General features: G+C 49.7%; 1 protein-coding gene across 1 annotated transcript in view; it reads right to left on the bottom strand.

Moving 5' to 3' along the window:
* Positions 1–474: 474 nt before the first annotated feature.
* LOC149445873 (vomeronasal type-2 receptor 26-like) overlaps positions 475–14946 on the bottom strand; it is a 160523-nt gene continuing 146051 nt past the window's right edge. Inside the window, exons 4-5 of the mRNA XM_089653320.1 lie at positions 3433–3556; positions 475–1433 (exon numbers count right to left, since the gene is read on the bottom strand). Coding sequence (XP_089509446.1) covers positions 526–1433; positions 3433–3556 — 1032 coding nt within the window. The 3' untranslated portion in view covers positions 475–525. The remainder of the gene's footprint in view (positions 1434–3432; positions 3557–14946) is intronic.

The raw sequence follows: 14946 nt of genomic DNA on the forward strand, positions 1-14946 counted from the left end.
CTCATCCCCCACAGTTATTACCTTTTGTATCACTTGACCCTCCCCTTGTAGAATGCAAGCTCGAGCAGGGCCCTCTGATACCTCCTGTATTCAATTGCATTGTACCTGTATTGTTTGCCCCCACATTGTAAAGCGCTGAGCAAACTGTTTGTGCTATATAAATCCTGTATAATAATAATAATCAATTTCTGTTGGACAGGGGTGCCCACACATGGATTGAAATTCAATCTATTTATGGCCAAGCTTTCATGTTGGAAGTCATAAACATTCTACATACTGTATAGTAAAATGGGCCTTTGGAACACGGTTTACCCATCCCCCATCAATAACCATCGCCCTTTCAGCTGTACCATTTGAAATAATTATAATAATATTGTAATTAAATATTTTTTGTACCAAGCCTTGCACAACAAGTTATTATTATTATTGTTATGAATCAACTGTGTTTATTCAATACAGTGTAAGTAATAGAGGAAAAAGAAAAAAAGAGTCTACATTTTTTTAAAGATTTATGAATATTATTGGCTATTTACGGTTTTTGTTTTCAAGCAAAGATGCCTGAGTATTTAATTTGGGCTTAAATAGGATTATGAAACATTTTGGGAGAAATATGCATCCTAAAAGTCCAGCACTTGAAGCTAATATAGCGAATATCTCCACAGCCACCATGTATTTCCCTCTGGTGCTCAGATAGGCCGGGATCATGGTAATCCAGACACTGCAGAACACCAGCATGCTGAAGGTGATGTATTTGGCCTCATTAAAACTGTCCGGTAATGTCCTCACCATGAAAGCCAGAAGAAAACTCACAGCTGCCAGAAACCCCATATAACCCAACACAGAGTAGAACCCGATAACTGACCCTTCATTACACTGAATGACGATCTTGTCCTGATAAGAGTGAGTGTCCATTTCCATATAAGGGTGAGAAGAGGACATCCAAATGAGACATATTATACCCTGAACAGATGAACACACCGATACTATGGAATTGGCCAGTTTGGCTCCAATCCATTTCCTCCAGTAGCTGCCAGGTTTGGTGGCTTTGAAGGCGATGTAAACCATGATTGTTTTAGCAAGAAGAGAGGAGATGGCTATGGAGAAGATGACTCCAAATGTCATGACACGGAGTATACAGGTTATATCCAGTGGCTGGCCAAGGAACAAGAACACACAGAGGAAACTCAACAAGATGGAGACAAGGAGAACAAAACTCAAGTTTCTGTTGTTTGCTTTAACGATGGGGGTGTTCCGATAATATATAAATATCCCCATCACTAAGACAGTCACAATGCAGAGTGAGACAGAAATGAATATAAATATTATAGAGATATCATCTGTGTAGGAAAGAAATTCCAGAAGTTTTGGAATACACCGATCCTTCTTCTCATTGGCCCATTCTTCTTCTGTGCATTTCATGCAGCTCTCACTGTCTGCCAAAGAGCAACAAAATATAATAAAAAAATTTTTAAACAATGAAACTGTAATCCTAAGAAGGGCAAATACTTCTTCTTCTATTTAGATCAGTAAAGTTTTATTTGGACAAAGAGCAATAAAATATAATTAAATGTTTTGTAAACGATGAAACTGTAATCTTAACCCCTTCACGCCGGCCGCACACAAATGTGCAGCCTCCCGGCATCTGGGCCTTGACGCCGAGCGGCCGCACATTTGCGTTCATGTAGCAAAAAAACATATGTGTTGAGAGCGCGCGCCCTGTGCGCTCCCAGCACACATGTGAGGCACTCACGGAAAGGTCCCAGTCCGCTCTTTTGATCGGAACCTTTCCCGATCATGTTACCGGCCGTGACGTCACGGCAGCCACATGACACTAAGCCACGCCCCATCCTGCCCACCTCCCGGTGCAGGAACTCCTCTTCACACCGGGCGTCCCGGCGTGAAGGGGTTAAGAAGGGCAAATACCTCTAATATTTAGATCAGTAAAATTATTATTATTATTGCAGCTTGACGTCCCCAGCATACTCTACGCGTTACGTCACATGTCGTGACTTCATGTCGGGACGTCAAGCTGCAATACAGGAAGCACACGGGTCACCATCTTTGTATAGGAAAACAGCATTCGAGCATACAAAGCGTTTATTAAGAGTTCCCTTCACTGGAACTAAGGGGATAAGGCCATGGAAACCCATTCCATGAAGCTCTCTACGCACTGTTGTTGGGCTCATCTGAAGGCCACACCAAGTTCGGAGGTCTTTAGCTATTGACTCTGCAGACAGTTGGCGACTTCTGCGCACTGTGCGCTTCAGCATGCGCTGACCCTGTCATGTGACGTGGCCTACCACTTGGTGGCTGAGTGGCTGTTGTTCCCAGTTGCTTCCACTTTGTTATAATCCCACTAACAGTTGAGCGTGGAATATTTAGTAGCCAGGAAATGTCACAGATGGACTTATTGCCCAGGTGACCACCTATCACGGGACCACGCTTGGAGTCACTGAGCTCCTGAGAGCGACCCATTCTTTCACCAATGTTTATATGCCTATATGTCTGATTTTATACAGCTGTGGCCACGGAGGGGATTGAAACACCTGAATCCAATGATTTGGAAGGGTGTCCCAATACATTTGGCAATAAAGTCTATATATAGAGAATATTTTTATATTGTGGAAGTTCACTAAAATGTAACTCCTTTCATGAACATTGCGCCAACCGGTGAAGTACATTTCAGGGCTTCCTGCCCACTTTTATTCAAAAGTAACATTTAAAAAAATCACACAGGTTATCCTCACAGGGTTTCCAGTATTTCAATGAAAAGACCGACATTTTCCAGCCTCCTGGCTATGTGGACTTTGTAGTCCCTGAGCAAGTTTCCACACACACTCTCCATCCAGTCTTGTGAGAAACAAACTTCCCAACTTGGCTGTACAGGCTCCTGCCTGATGACACTCAGGGATTTTTTACTAAAACTGAAGAGAGTAAAATCTGATGCAGCTTTGAATAGAAACCAATCAGCTGCCAGGTTTTATTGTCAAAGCTTAATTGAACAAGCTGATGGCTCCCATGCACAGCTGCACCAGATTCTAAATGCTCCAGTTTTAGTAAATCCCCCCAACAGTCTCTTAGTACCTCTTCAGACAATGGTCTGGTCAGGTTAGATCTCTTCTCCTTGAGGCCAGGGTAGACAGTCTGCCAGTGTCTCTTCTTTCACCCTACTCTTGTAGCATCTTGTCTCCAGGGGATGGAGCCCTGAACCATAGACAGACCCTTAACTAAATTGGCTGTCAACCCCCGCACAATCAGGATGCTGATCTCCTGTAAAATGTGGACCCAATTCAGGTGGTGCCAATCTGGGACAAAACTTAAAAACCTGTTTTCTGCCCTCAGAACAGACATCCCGGAGCCCCTCAACCTGCATAAGTGTGAACCCTGCATCACGTCTTACTCTTCTGACGCCTTGACAAGGATAAAATATACCGGTGGTGTTGGATATCTCCCCCTCTGAACACGGAACACAGTCATAGCAGCACGGGTGGATAGAGAGTCCTGGCGTTTTTCGGGTTCCTGGTTTGCAATTGTCCGAGCATTGAGATTCCGGCTTCTAAAAGTTAGTAAACAAAAACATTTAGTATAAAACTTTTCTTTCTTTTAGCCAGTTTTCTATCCATTTACATACGGATTTGTCCAAGCCTGTAGACTTTACCTTACACATTAGCCGTGTGTGGGGAACTGTGTCAAACGCTTTTGCAAAATCCAAGTATACCACGTCCACCACCACCCCTCTGTCCAAGTATACCATGCCTACCACCACCCCTCTGTCCAAGTATACCATGTCCACCGCCACCCCTCTGTCCAAGTATACCACGTCCACAGCCACCCCTCTGTCCAAGTATACCACGTCCACCGCCACCCCTCTGTCCAAGTATACCACATCCTCCGCCACCCCTCTGTCCAATTATGCCATGTCCACAGCCACCCCTCTGTCCAATTATGCCATGTCCACAGCCACCCCTCTGTCCAATTATACCATGTCCACAGCCACCCCTCTGTCAAAGTATACCACAGCCACCCCTTTGTCCAAGTAAACCACGTCCACAACCACCCCTCTGTCCAAGTATACCAAGTCCACCGCCACCCCTCTGTCCAAGTATACCATGTCCACCGCCATCCCTCTGTCCAAGTATACCACGTCCACAGCCACCCCTCTGTCCAAGTATACCACGTCCACCGCCACCCCTCTATCCAAGTATACCATGTCCACCGCCACCCCTCTGTCCAAGTATACCACGTCCACAGCCCCCCTCTGTCCAAGAACACCATGTCCACCACCATCCCTCTGTCCAAATATACCACGTCCACAGCCACCCTTCTTTCCAAGTATACCACATCCACCGCCATCCCTCTGTCCAAATATACCACGTCCACAGCCACCCTTCTTTCCAAGTATACCACATCCACTGCCAATCCTCTGTCCAAGTATACCACGTCCACAGCCACCCCTCTGTCCAAGTATACCATGTCCACCGCCATCCCTCTGTCCAAGTATACCACGTCCACAGCCACCCCTCTGTCCAAGTATACCACGTCCACCGCCACCCCTCTGTCCAAGTATACCATGTCCACTGCCACCCCTCTGTCCAAGTATACCATGTCCACCGCCACCCCTCTGTCCAAATTTACCACGTCAACAGCCACCCGTCTGTCCAAGTATACCACATCCACTGCTACCCCTCTGTCCAAGTATCCCATATCCACAGCCACCCCTCTGTCCAAGTATACCACATCCACAGCCACCCCTCTGTCCAAGTATACCACATCCACAGCCACCCCTCTGTCCAAGTATACCACATCCACAGCCACCCCTCTGTCCAAGTATACCACATCCACAGCCACCCCTCTGTCCAAGTATACCACATCTATAGCCACCCCTCTGTCCAAGTATACCACATCCACAGCCACCCCTCTGTCCAAGGTTTTGCTCACCTCCTCATAAAAAGAAATCAGATTTGTTTGACAACTTCTGTCTTTCATGAATCCATGCTGTCTGTTGCTTAAAATATTTTTTTCCAGCAATAACTCATCTATGTGGTCTTTTATTAAACTCTCCAATATCTTCCCAACTATAGAAGTTAAACTAACAAGTCTATAATTACTTGATAAAGATTTTTACCCCTTTTTAAATATTGGCCCCACATTGGCCTTACGCCGATCCAGTGGTACTATGCCAGTCATTAAAGAGTCCTTAAAAATGGCTTTGAAATGACAGAGCTCAATCCTTTAAGGCCCCGTGGGTGTATGCCATCCGGTCCAGGGGCTTTATTCACCTTTATACTGTCTAAATATTTCTGGATCATATCAATTGTGAGCCAATGTGGATCATCTGGAGCTGTGTCAGTACCACGCCCATTATGGACAAGAGATCCCCCATGTTCCTTTGTATACACAGAGCTGAAGAATGTATTTAATAAATTTGCCTTCATTTGTCCCCAGTCACCCCCTCTAGATTATTTTGTAAAGGGCCTACATGCTCGGACCGGACCTTTTTACTATTAAAACATTTGAAGAATCTTTGAGGGTTGGTCCTGCTATCTTTTTCAATCTGTCTTTCATTTTGACTTTTTGTGTCCCTGATTTCCATTTTTACATATTCTGTTATATTCCTTGTAACAATTAAACAATGATCGCGTTCCTTCATTTTTATATTTAATAAAAGCTCTTTTCATATTATCTATAGCCTTTTTAACTTTGGCCGTAAACCACATAGGTTTGATTTTTAGTCTTTTAAACTTACTACCCATGGGAATATATTTTGCAGTGTGTTGGCATAGAGTTCTTTTGAAGAATTCAAAATTTCTGTTCAGTGTTCATCAATGCCAGTCTAAGTCTTGGAGAGCAGCCCTCCTTGGAAAATTAGCTCTCTTGAAATTGAGCGTTTTTATCTTTCCAGTATGTGCTTGTTGTTTACAGCTAACAATAAATGAAATCCTGTTATGGTCACTGCTACCCAGATGTTCTTTCATATGGACTTTTGCAATAAATCCCCCCCCCCCCCCCCACTCCAGCAACGCAGATCCACATTGATATTCAGTCCCATCTTCAAAATGGCAGATTTTCCACTTCCTAAAGACGATCTATTGGTCGAAATGCATTGAGGTTTTATGACGGAACCTCTTCCGACGTCACTTCCGCTGTTTGGAACGCACGCTGGAACATGGCAGCCATTTTAACTTCCATTCATATACAACAAGGCTGAATACACCTAGTGCCAGGAAAGGCACTTTTTTTGTGAGTGGCATTTTTATTGTTTGACCCCATTATTAAAGCTCATACGGTTTTACACTATGGGATGTCTGGTTTTGTTTTATCTTTTTATCTTATGCTGAAAATATGAATTACTGCCTGTGGAGGAGAGGAGCATTCTATTATTGATGCAGCCCTAGTGGAGGGTCACCGGTACCACCAGCAACCACAGTTAAGAGTGTGAAGGAATACCGGCCAACAATATCATATTGCATACTGGGATAGTCTCAAAAGCGCGTTTGACTAACCTAGTGATAGGTGGTCATGTGATGACGGTGAATTTACATCCATGTGGGGCACCAGTGTGTGCACAGTGAAGCACTTGTTACCTCAGTACAATGCCTGATGGATGACGACCCACTGAAAGTTAAAAAAGGCTTCGCCAAAACACATCCCACTCAATCGCCCACCAAATGGAAAGTCCAGTGGATGACAGCTGTTATATACAAGGGGCAGCATCTCCCAATGATGTCATTGACCAAATATGGACATGACCATATATGGTCAATGACAGCACTGGGATCCTATCCTTTTGCTTGAAAGGGATTCGCTGAGTATATCAAGCTTTTAAGACCACTCTATAATGTGTGGGTCTTAATATCTGGTAAGCAGTTTAGGTTTCCCATTGTGGGGTCGTAGTTGATCAATTCCAGACACAAGATGGTGTTGGGACTATCCTTCCTTCCTTCCTTCTGGATGAAGTCATTCTTTCATGGACTGTAAAAATGACTGCAAGAGCACAGCGCAGAATGCTGCATGAGGTAAAGAAGAATCCCAGAGTGTCAGCTAAAGACCTACAGAAATCTCTGGCACATGCTAACATTTTTGTTGACACATCTACAATAAAGAAAACATTAAACAGTCATTGCAGTCATTTTTACAGGATGACCACGCCTAGGGAGAGTAGCAACAGTGCAAAACTTTCTCCATTTGTAGACAGTCTGTCTTACCGTGGACACATGAACATCAAGGCTTTTGGAGATACTTTTGTAACCCTTTCCAGCTTCATGCAAGTCAACAATTCTTGATCGTAGGTCTTCTGAGAGCTCTTTTCTGCGAGGCATGGTTCACATCAGACAGTGCTTCTTGAAACCAGTAAAGCCAAAACAAGGTGTGTGTTTTTTAAGGGCAGGACAGCAACACATCCAATATCATCACACTGATTGGAGTCAAGGTTGGCTCACTCCTGGCTCCAATTAGCTCTGGGAGAAGTCATTAAGCTAGGGCCTCACATACTTTTTCCTCCCTGCACTGTGAATGTTTACATGTTATGTGCAATTAAACCATGGCAACATCTACTGTTTGTGTAGTATTATGTTCAGCAGACTGTGTTCTTCTATTGTTGTGACTTAGATGACGTTCAGAGCACATTTTATGCCCAATTCATGCAAAACTCCATGTAATCCCAAGGGGTTCACATACTTTTTCTTGCAACTGTATTTTGTATCACCTTAGTTCATCTCACACAAGGTGAACTTTTGTATGCTACAGTATATTATCTCCACTGCAGTGTAATAAATGCACCAATTTGGACTCGCTATCTCATCTAGAAGGTCTCGGTTGTAGACCCCCTGACCTGAAGTTACAGATGAAAACATACTCACAGACATAGCATGTTTGCAAAGCATTGTATGAAAATGGCCACAACAGAGGGCAGGGTGTTCCGACTGTGGTCCGCTTGCTGCGCGTTTCGGAGATGAGTCCCTTTCCTCATAGCTAATCGAGGAACTCTGAGGAAAGGGACTCGTCTCCGAAACGCATCGGAAAGCGGACCACACTGACAGTCGGAACACCCTGCCCGCTGTTGTGGCCATCTCCATTTTCATTCAATGCTTTGCAAACATGCTATGTCTGTATGTTTTCGTCTTTTTGACTTTTTAATAAACCTTGGATAATGCACTAGGTGTTTGCACCTCCTGTTTCTCTTTTTACTGGCATGATTACCCTGCTTATAACGTGTGTATGATTCATTATTACAGTGTATTTTTACTGATTTTTTTTTAAATAGCATAAAGCAGAAGTAAAGGTCTGCTATACTCACCTTGCCTCCGGTGATACAACATCCCTCACCAGTGCCAACACGTTAGCCGGGTCTGCTTCTGGGTTTGACATCTGGGAGTCACTTTGGGTCGGGGCCCATGGAACACAGCTCACTTTGGAGAGGTGGGGAGACCCCTGTCTCAGCTCCCCATATCCCTCTTATGTGTAAGTCACCCTGTGCCTGTTAGGGGTACAGGGTGATCTGTCCTAATATTGGAGTGGCGGGTTGTTGATTGTTTAATTGCATCCCATTGTTCTATTGTGTGTCTTGCCTGGGAGCAAACTATTATGGGATGTATGTGTTTATGTGTATTGGCTTGGTGGGGGGGGTGTCTCCAGCAGCCCTCTGTTAGGAATGGACTGGCCAGCAATGGTGGGACTCACCTGCCTTTTGATCTGCAGTACCAGGGCTGGCCAGCGGGTGCTCCCAGCAATCAGAGACTCAACCTTTCAGCCAGCTAACACCTGGAACTGATGATGCTGGGGTATTTAAGGGATGGCCAGACTTGCAGACTCTGCCTTGGTGTTGTGTTTGTCCTGGGCCCTGTATCTGTCCTGCATCCTGTTTCTGTTCCTTTGCTGACTTCTCCTGCTCTGATCCTGGCTTGTGACCCTGACCATTCCTCTGTCTGACCCTCTGTACTATGCTGCTTGCTACCTGCTGAACCTGGCCTGTGACCCCGACTATTCTCCGCTTGCTCCCCCTGTACCTACCTGCCCAATTGATATTGACCCGGCCTGCCTGACGACGCTTGCTTGTATATACTGTTATCTGTGGGTGGTTGGTTGGGTTTGTTTGCACTGTATTATGTTTTAGTATTGCACTGCGTTTATGTTTGTACTGTTAGTGTTAATAAATTATATTGTTTATAACATATCTGAGGTCTGCGTTTCCCTGCTTCAGTCACACACCTCTGGTCATACCTGGGAGCCCTGACATTACACCAAGGCCAATCCTGACCAGAAGTGGCTGCACAGGGAAGCCATCTTGGCTTGTTGATGGGAAGGATGGATCTAGATGAGGTTGAGTATTTATATCTGCTAGTGTTTGATGACAGGGAGTATGCTTATCAGACTCTGAAGGAGTATACCCGGGATGAACTGCTAGAATGTATACGGCTCGCTCATGTTCTAGTAGATCAGGGCACAGTTTTCTCTATGGTGCAGCCATTGATTCAGGTTTGTGTTAAGTTGGTTTCATCTGGTTTCCCCGAATGCAGGGATGAATTTTTGCCACCATTTAGTGCAGACCAGGTAGAGTCCCTGGTGTGGTTATTAGAGGATGATGTGGGTTACTTTCTGGAGCGTTATTCCACATGTTCACCACAGACACTGAGAGATTGTATAAACGCAGTGCAGTCATTGACCAGACAGGCTTTGTGTAAGCTCAGCTTTGTTCAACCCATACTGCAGACATGGACAGACTTGTTGCACCCAGCCTCAGTCAGCTTACAAAGACCTAGTCCTGCTTCTAACTCTACTCCTGTATTCCCACCAGCTCCTCCAGTTACAGCCCAGTATACTTGGCTATCTACCGCATGTCAGTACCCTGTTCCCACTCGCTGCACCTACCCTGCCTTTAACCCTGTAAAAAAGCCCTCTGTAGCAACTGCTCCCTCCCCTGTTCCATCCTCCAGTTCTTCTCTGTCTCCAGCTGCTCCATTCGTTTGCAGACCTGCGTTTACTTGCAGTGCTCCAGTAGTTAAAACCAGAAAAAAGCGAAAATTCTTTCCAACCAATACCATCCTGCCAGTATCCAAACCGGTGAGCCTGCCTTCCGTGGTTCAGACTGATGCCTGTACGCAGCCTGATGCCTCTACTCGGCCTGATGCCTCTCCTCGGCCTGAAGCCTCTACTCGGCCTGAAGCCTCTACGCGGCCTGAAGCCTCTCCTCAGCCTGAAGCCTCTCCTCGGCCTGAAGCCTCTACGCGGCCTGAAGCCTCTACGCGGCCTGAAGCCTCTATGCGGCCTGAAGCCTCTCCTCAGCCTGATGCCTCTACGCGGCCTGATGCCTGTACTCGGCCTGATGCCTCTACTCGGCCTGATGCCTCTACTCGGCCTGATGCCTCTACTCGGCCTGATGCCTCTACTCGGCCTGATGCCTGTACTCGGCCTGATGCCTCTACGCGGCCTGATGCCTGTACTCGGCCTGATGCCTCTACTCGGCCTGATGCCTCTCCTCGGCCTGATGCCTGTACTCGGCCTGATGCCTGTACTCGGCCTGATGCCTGTACTCGGCCTGATGCCTCTACTCGGCCTGATGCCTGTACTCGGCCTGATGCCTGTACTCGGCCTGATGCCTGCATTCAGCCTGATGCCGCTACTCAGCAGGATGAACTGATCCAGCCCGACGATCCTATTAGGCCAGTTGACTCGATGCCCGCTGTTGATCCAGATGATCCGGTACCTGATCCAGTGCCCGCTGTCGTGCCAATTGACTCAGAGCCCGCTGTCATACCTGGTGACCCGGTGCCCACTGCCTTGCCAGATGACGCGGTGCCCGCTGGCAAGCCAAATGACCTGATGCCTGGTGACCCAGTGCCCGCTGTCATACCTGGTGACCCGATGCCCGCTGTCGAGCCAGACGATCCAATGCCTGGTGACGCGGTGCCCACTGCCTTGCCAGATGACCTGATGCCTGGCGACCCAGTGCCCGCTGTCATACCTGGTGACCCGATGCCCGCTGTCGAGCCAGACAATCCGGTACCTGATGCCCCGGTGCTCACTGTCGTGCCTGTTGACTCGGAGCCCACTGCCTTGCCAGATGACGCGGTGCCCGCTGTCGAGCCAAATGACCTGATGCCTGGTGACCCAGTACCCGCTGTCCAGTCAGACGATCCAATGTCTGACCCAGTGCCCGCGGTCATACCAGTTGACTCGGAGCCCACTGCCTTGCCAGATGACGCGGTGCCCGCTGACAAGCCAAATGACCTGATGCCTGGTGACCCAGTGCCCGCTGTCATACCTGGTGACCCGATGCCCGCTGTCGAGCCAGACAATCCGGTACCTGATGCCCCGGTGCTCACTGTCGTGCCTGTTGACTCGGAGCCCACTGCCTTGCCAGATGACGCGGTGCCCGCTGTCGAGCCAAATGACCTGATGCCTGGTGACCCAGTGCCCGCTGTCCAGTCAGACGATCCAATGTCTGACCCAGTGCCCGCGGTCATACCAGTTGACTCGGAGCCCACTGCCTTGCCAGATGACGCGGTGCCCGCTGTCGAGCCAAATGACCTGATGCCTGGTGACCCGATGCCCGCTGTCCAGCCAGACGATCCAATGTCTGACCCAGTGCCAGCGGTCATCCCAGTTGACTCGGAGCCCACTGTTGTGCCTGGTGACTCGGTGCCCGCCGCCCCGCCTGGGGGCCCGAGACCTGTCGTTCCGCCTAAGGGCCCGAGACCTGTCGCTCCGCCTGGGGGTCCGGCACCTGCCACTCCGCTTGAGGGCCCGAAACCTGTCGCTCCATCTGGGGGTCCGGCGCCCGCCGCTCCGCCTGAGGGCCCGAGACCTGTCGCTCCACCTGGGGGTCCGGCGCCCGCCGCTCCGCCTGAGGGCCCGAGACCTGTCGCTCCTCCTGGGGGTCCGGCGCCTGCCGCTCCGCCTGAGGGCCCGAGACCTGTCGCTCCACCTGGGGGTCCGGCGCCCGCCGCTCCGCCTGAGGGCCCGAGACCTGTTGCTCCAGCTGGGGGTCCGGCGCCCGCCGCTCCGCCTGAGGGCCCGAGACCTATCGCTCCATCTGGGGGTCCGGCGCCCGCCGCTCCGCCTGAGGGCCTGAGACCTGTCGCTCCACCTGGGGGTCCGGCGCCCGCCGCTCCACCTGGGGGTCCGGCGCCCGCCGCTCCGCCTGAGGGCCCGAGACCTGTCGCTCCAGCTGGGGGTCCGGCGCCCGCCGCTCCGCCTGAGGGCCCGAGACCTATCGCTCCATCTGGAGGTTCGGCGCCCGCCGCTCCGCCTGAGGGCCCGAGACCTGTCGCTCCGCCTGGGGGTCCGGCGCCCGCCGCTCTGCCTGGGGGCCCGAGGCCCGTCGCCCCGCCTGGGGGCCCGAGGCCCGTCGCCCCGCCTGGGGGCCCGAGGCCCGTCGCCCCGCCTGGGGGCCCGGTGCCTGTCGCCCCGCCTGGGGGCCCGGTGCCTGTCGCCCCGCCTGGGGGCCCGGTGCCTGTCGCCCCGCCTGGGGGCCCGGTGCCTGCCGCCCCGCCCGGGGGCCCGGTGCCTGCCGCCCCGCCCGGGGGCCCGGTGCCTGTCGCCCCGCCCGGGGGCCCGGTGCCGGCCGCTCCGCCTGGTGGCCCGCTGCCTGCTGCTTCGCCTGGTAATCCGATGTGCCTCTGCCCGGAGTCCTGCCCGATGTACCTCTGCCCGGAATCCTGCCCGATGTGCCTCTGCCTGGAGTCCTGCCCGATGTGCCTCTGCCCGGTGTGCCTCTGCCCGGAGTCCTGCCCGATGTGCCTCTGCCCGGTGTGCCTCTGCCCGGTGTGCCTCTGCTCGATGTGCCTCTGCTCGATGTGCCTCTGCCCGGAGTCCAGCCCGGTGTGCCGCTGCCCGGAGTCCTGCCCGGTGTGCCAGTCTTTGATATCCCGCCAGTTGCCAGACCCGGGCGGTGGAACATTTTGCCCAGCTAGGACTGTTTGGAGCGTCCTGAGGCCGCTCCTTGAGGGGGGGGTACTGTTAGGAATGGACTGGCCAGCAATGGTGGGACTCACCTGCCTTTTGATCTGCAGTACCAGGGCTGGCCAGCGGGTGCTCCCAGCAATCAGAGACTCAACCTTTCAGCCAGCTAACACCTGGAACTGATGATGCTGGGGTATTTAAGGGATGGCCAGACTTGCAGACTCTGCCTTGGTGTTGTGTTTGTCCTGGGCCCTGTATCTGTCCTGCATCCTGTTTCTGTTCCTTTGCTGACTTCTCCTGCTCTGATCCTGGCTTGTGACCCTGACCATTCCTCTGTCTGACCCTCTGTACTATGCTGCTTGCTACCTGCTGAACCTGGCCTGTGACCCCGACTATTCTCCGCTTGCTCCCCCTGTACCTACCTGCCCAATTGATATTGACCCGGCCTGCCTGACGACGCTTGCTTGTATATACTGTTATCTGTGGGTGGTTTGGTTTGGTTTGTTTGCACTGTATTATGTTTTAGTATTGCACTGCGTTTATGTTTGTACTGTTAGTGTTAATAAATTATATTGTTTATAACATATCTGAGGTCTGCGTTTCCCTGCTTCAGTCACACACCTCTGGTCATACCTGGGAGCCCTGACACCCTCCCTCCTGATGGGATTGTCTGCTGGTGTGACGTTTGAATACCTGTGTGTCTCTTGTTACTAAATGTAGATTGCCCCACCCTGTGTCATTATGCAGGGAGGGGGGACTGTCCCCTGAGTGTATATATCTTGTATCTGTGTTCAAATAAACTAGTCTACCTTCTGGCTTACTTCAAGATTGATGACGTCTAGTCTTGTATGGTCGTCTGTGGTGTCTGTGGTCGGTGCTCGGACGGGGAAGCGGCAGTCTAACAGAAGTACCCAAGCGCAGTCTGGGGTCGGTTCCGTTACAATCTTCAGTCATTTTATTTAGTCAGTCTAGGAGGACGTAACTCCTTCGCTTGAATGCAGATCATTCACACTGAGAGTGCACAGCTCAGCATTTATTTTAACCCCTCGTCCTCCAGAGATTTCCCCACCTTTCTGACCAGGCCTTTTTTTGCGTTACGGCGCTGCGTTACTTTAACTGACAATTGCGCAGTCATGCAACGCTGCACCCAAATGAAATTTATGTCCTTTTTATCCCACGAATTGAGCTTTCTTTCGGTGGTATTTGATCACCTGTGCTATATTTTTTTTTTGTGCTATAAAAAAAAGGCCGACAATTTTGAGAAAAAAACAATATTTTTGACATTTTGCTATAAAACATGTCCAGTAAAAAAAATTTTAAAATCAAATTTCGTCATAAATTTCGGCCAAAATCTATTCTGCTCCGTGTCTTTGCTAACAAAAATCCCAATACGTGTAAATGAATTGGTTTACATGAAAGTTATAGCGTCTACAAATGCCGGTATATATACTGGGACTTTATTTTTTACTAGTAATGGCTGTGATCAGCGATTTATAGCAGGACTGCGGCGGGCATTCTGACACTGGGGGGTTGGACTGACTTGGTATCACTGACATCCCCAGTGACACCAATACAGTGATCAGTGCTAATAAAAAGCACTGACACTGTACTAATGGAACAAAGGGGTTAACATCTGGGGCGATCAAAGGGTTAACTGTGCGCTGTTTTACTGTGCTTCACTGTAAGCACATTGCTTTGCAATTTAGATAGGAGCCAATTAACCTACCAGCATGTCTTTGGAGTGTGGGAGGAAACTGGAGTACCCGGAGGAAACCCACGCAGGCATAGGAAGAACAGGCAGGAGGTGCTGTGGCTGAGATTTGACCCAAGAACCCCAGTACTGCCAGAGGGAAGTGCTGACCACTTAGCCACTGTGCTGCCGGATTCTTGATAGCATTTTTTTTTATAGGTAAAGTTCCACTGTAATTTCTGTGGATTTGTGTATAGGGAGAGTGCACAGAATTCTTCCTCTTGCACCATGAATTTTAGGGAAAACCGCATGCTTCCTCCCAGGGGTGGACTGACCACTCATGGGGCCCCCGGGCA

The sequence above is a fragment of the Staurois parvus genome, unplaced genomic scaffold, assembly GCF_062004578.1.
Source record: "Staurois parvus isolate SC_StPar_1 unplaced genomic scaffold, SC_StPar_1.0 ptg000706l, whole genome shotgun sequence".
NCBI classification, from domain to species: Eukaryota; Metazoa; Chordata; class Amphibia; order Anura; family Ranidae; genus Staurois; species Staurois parvus.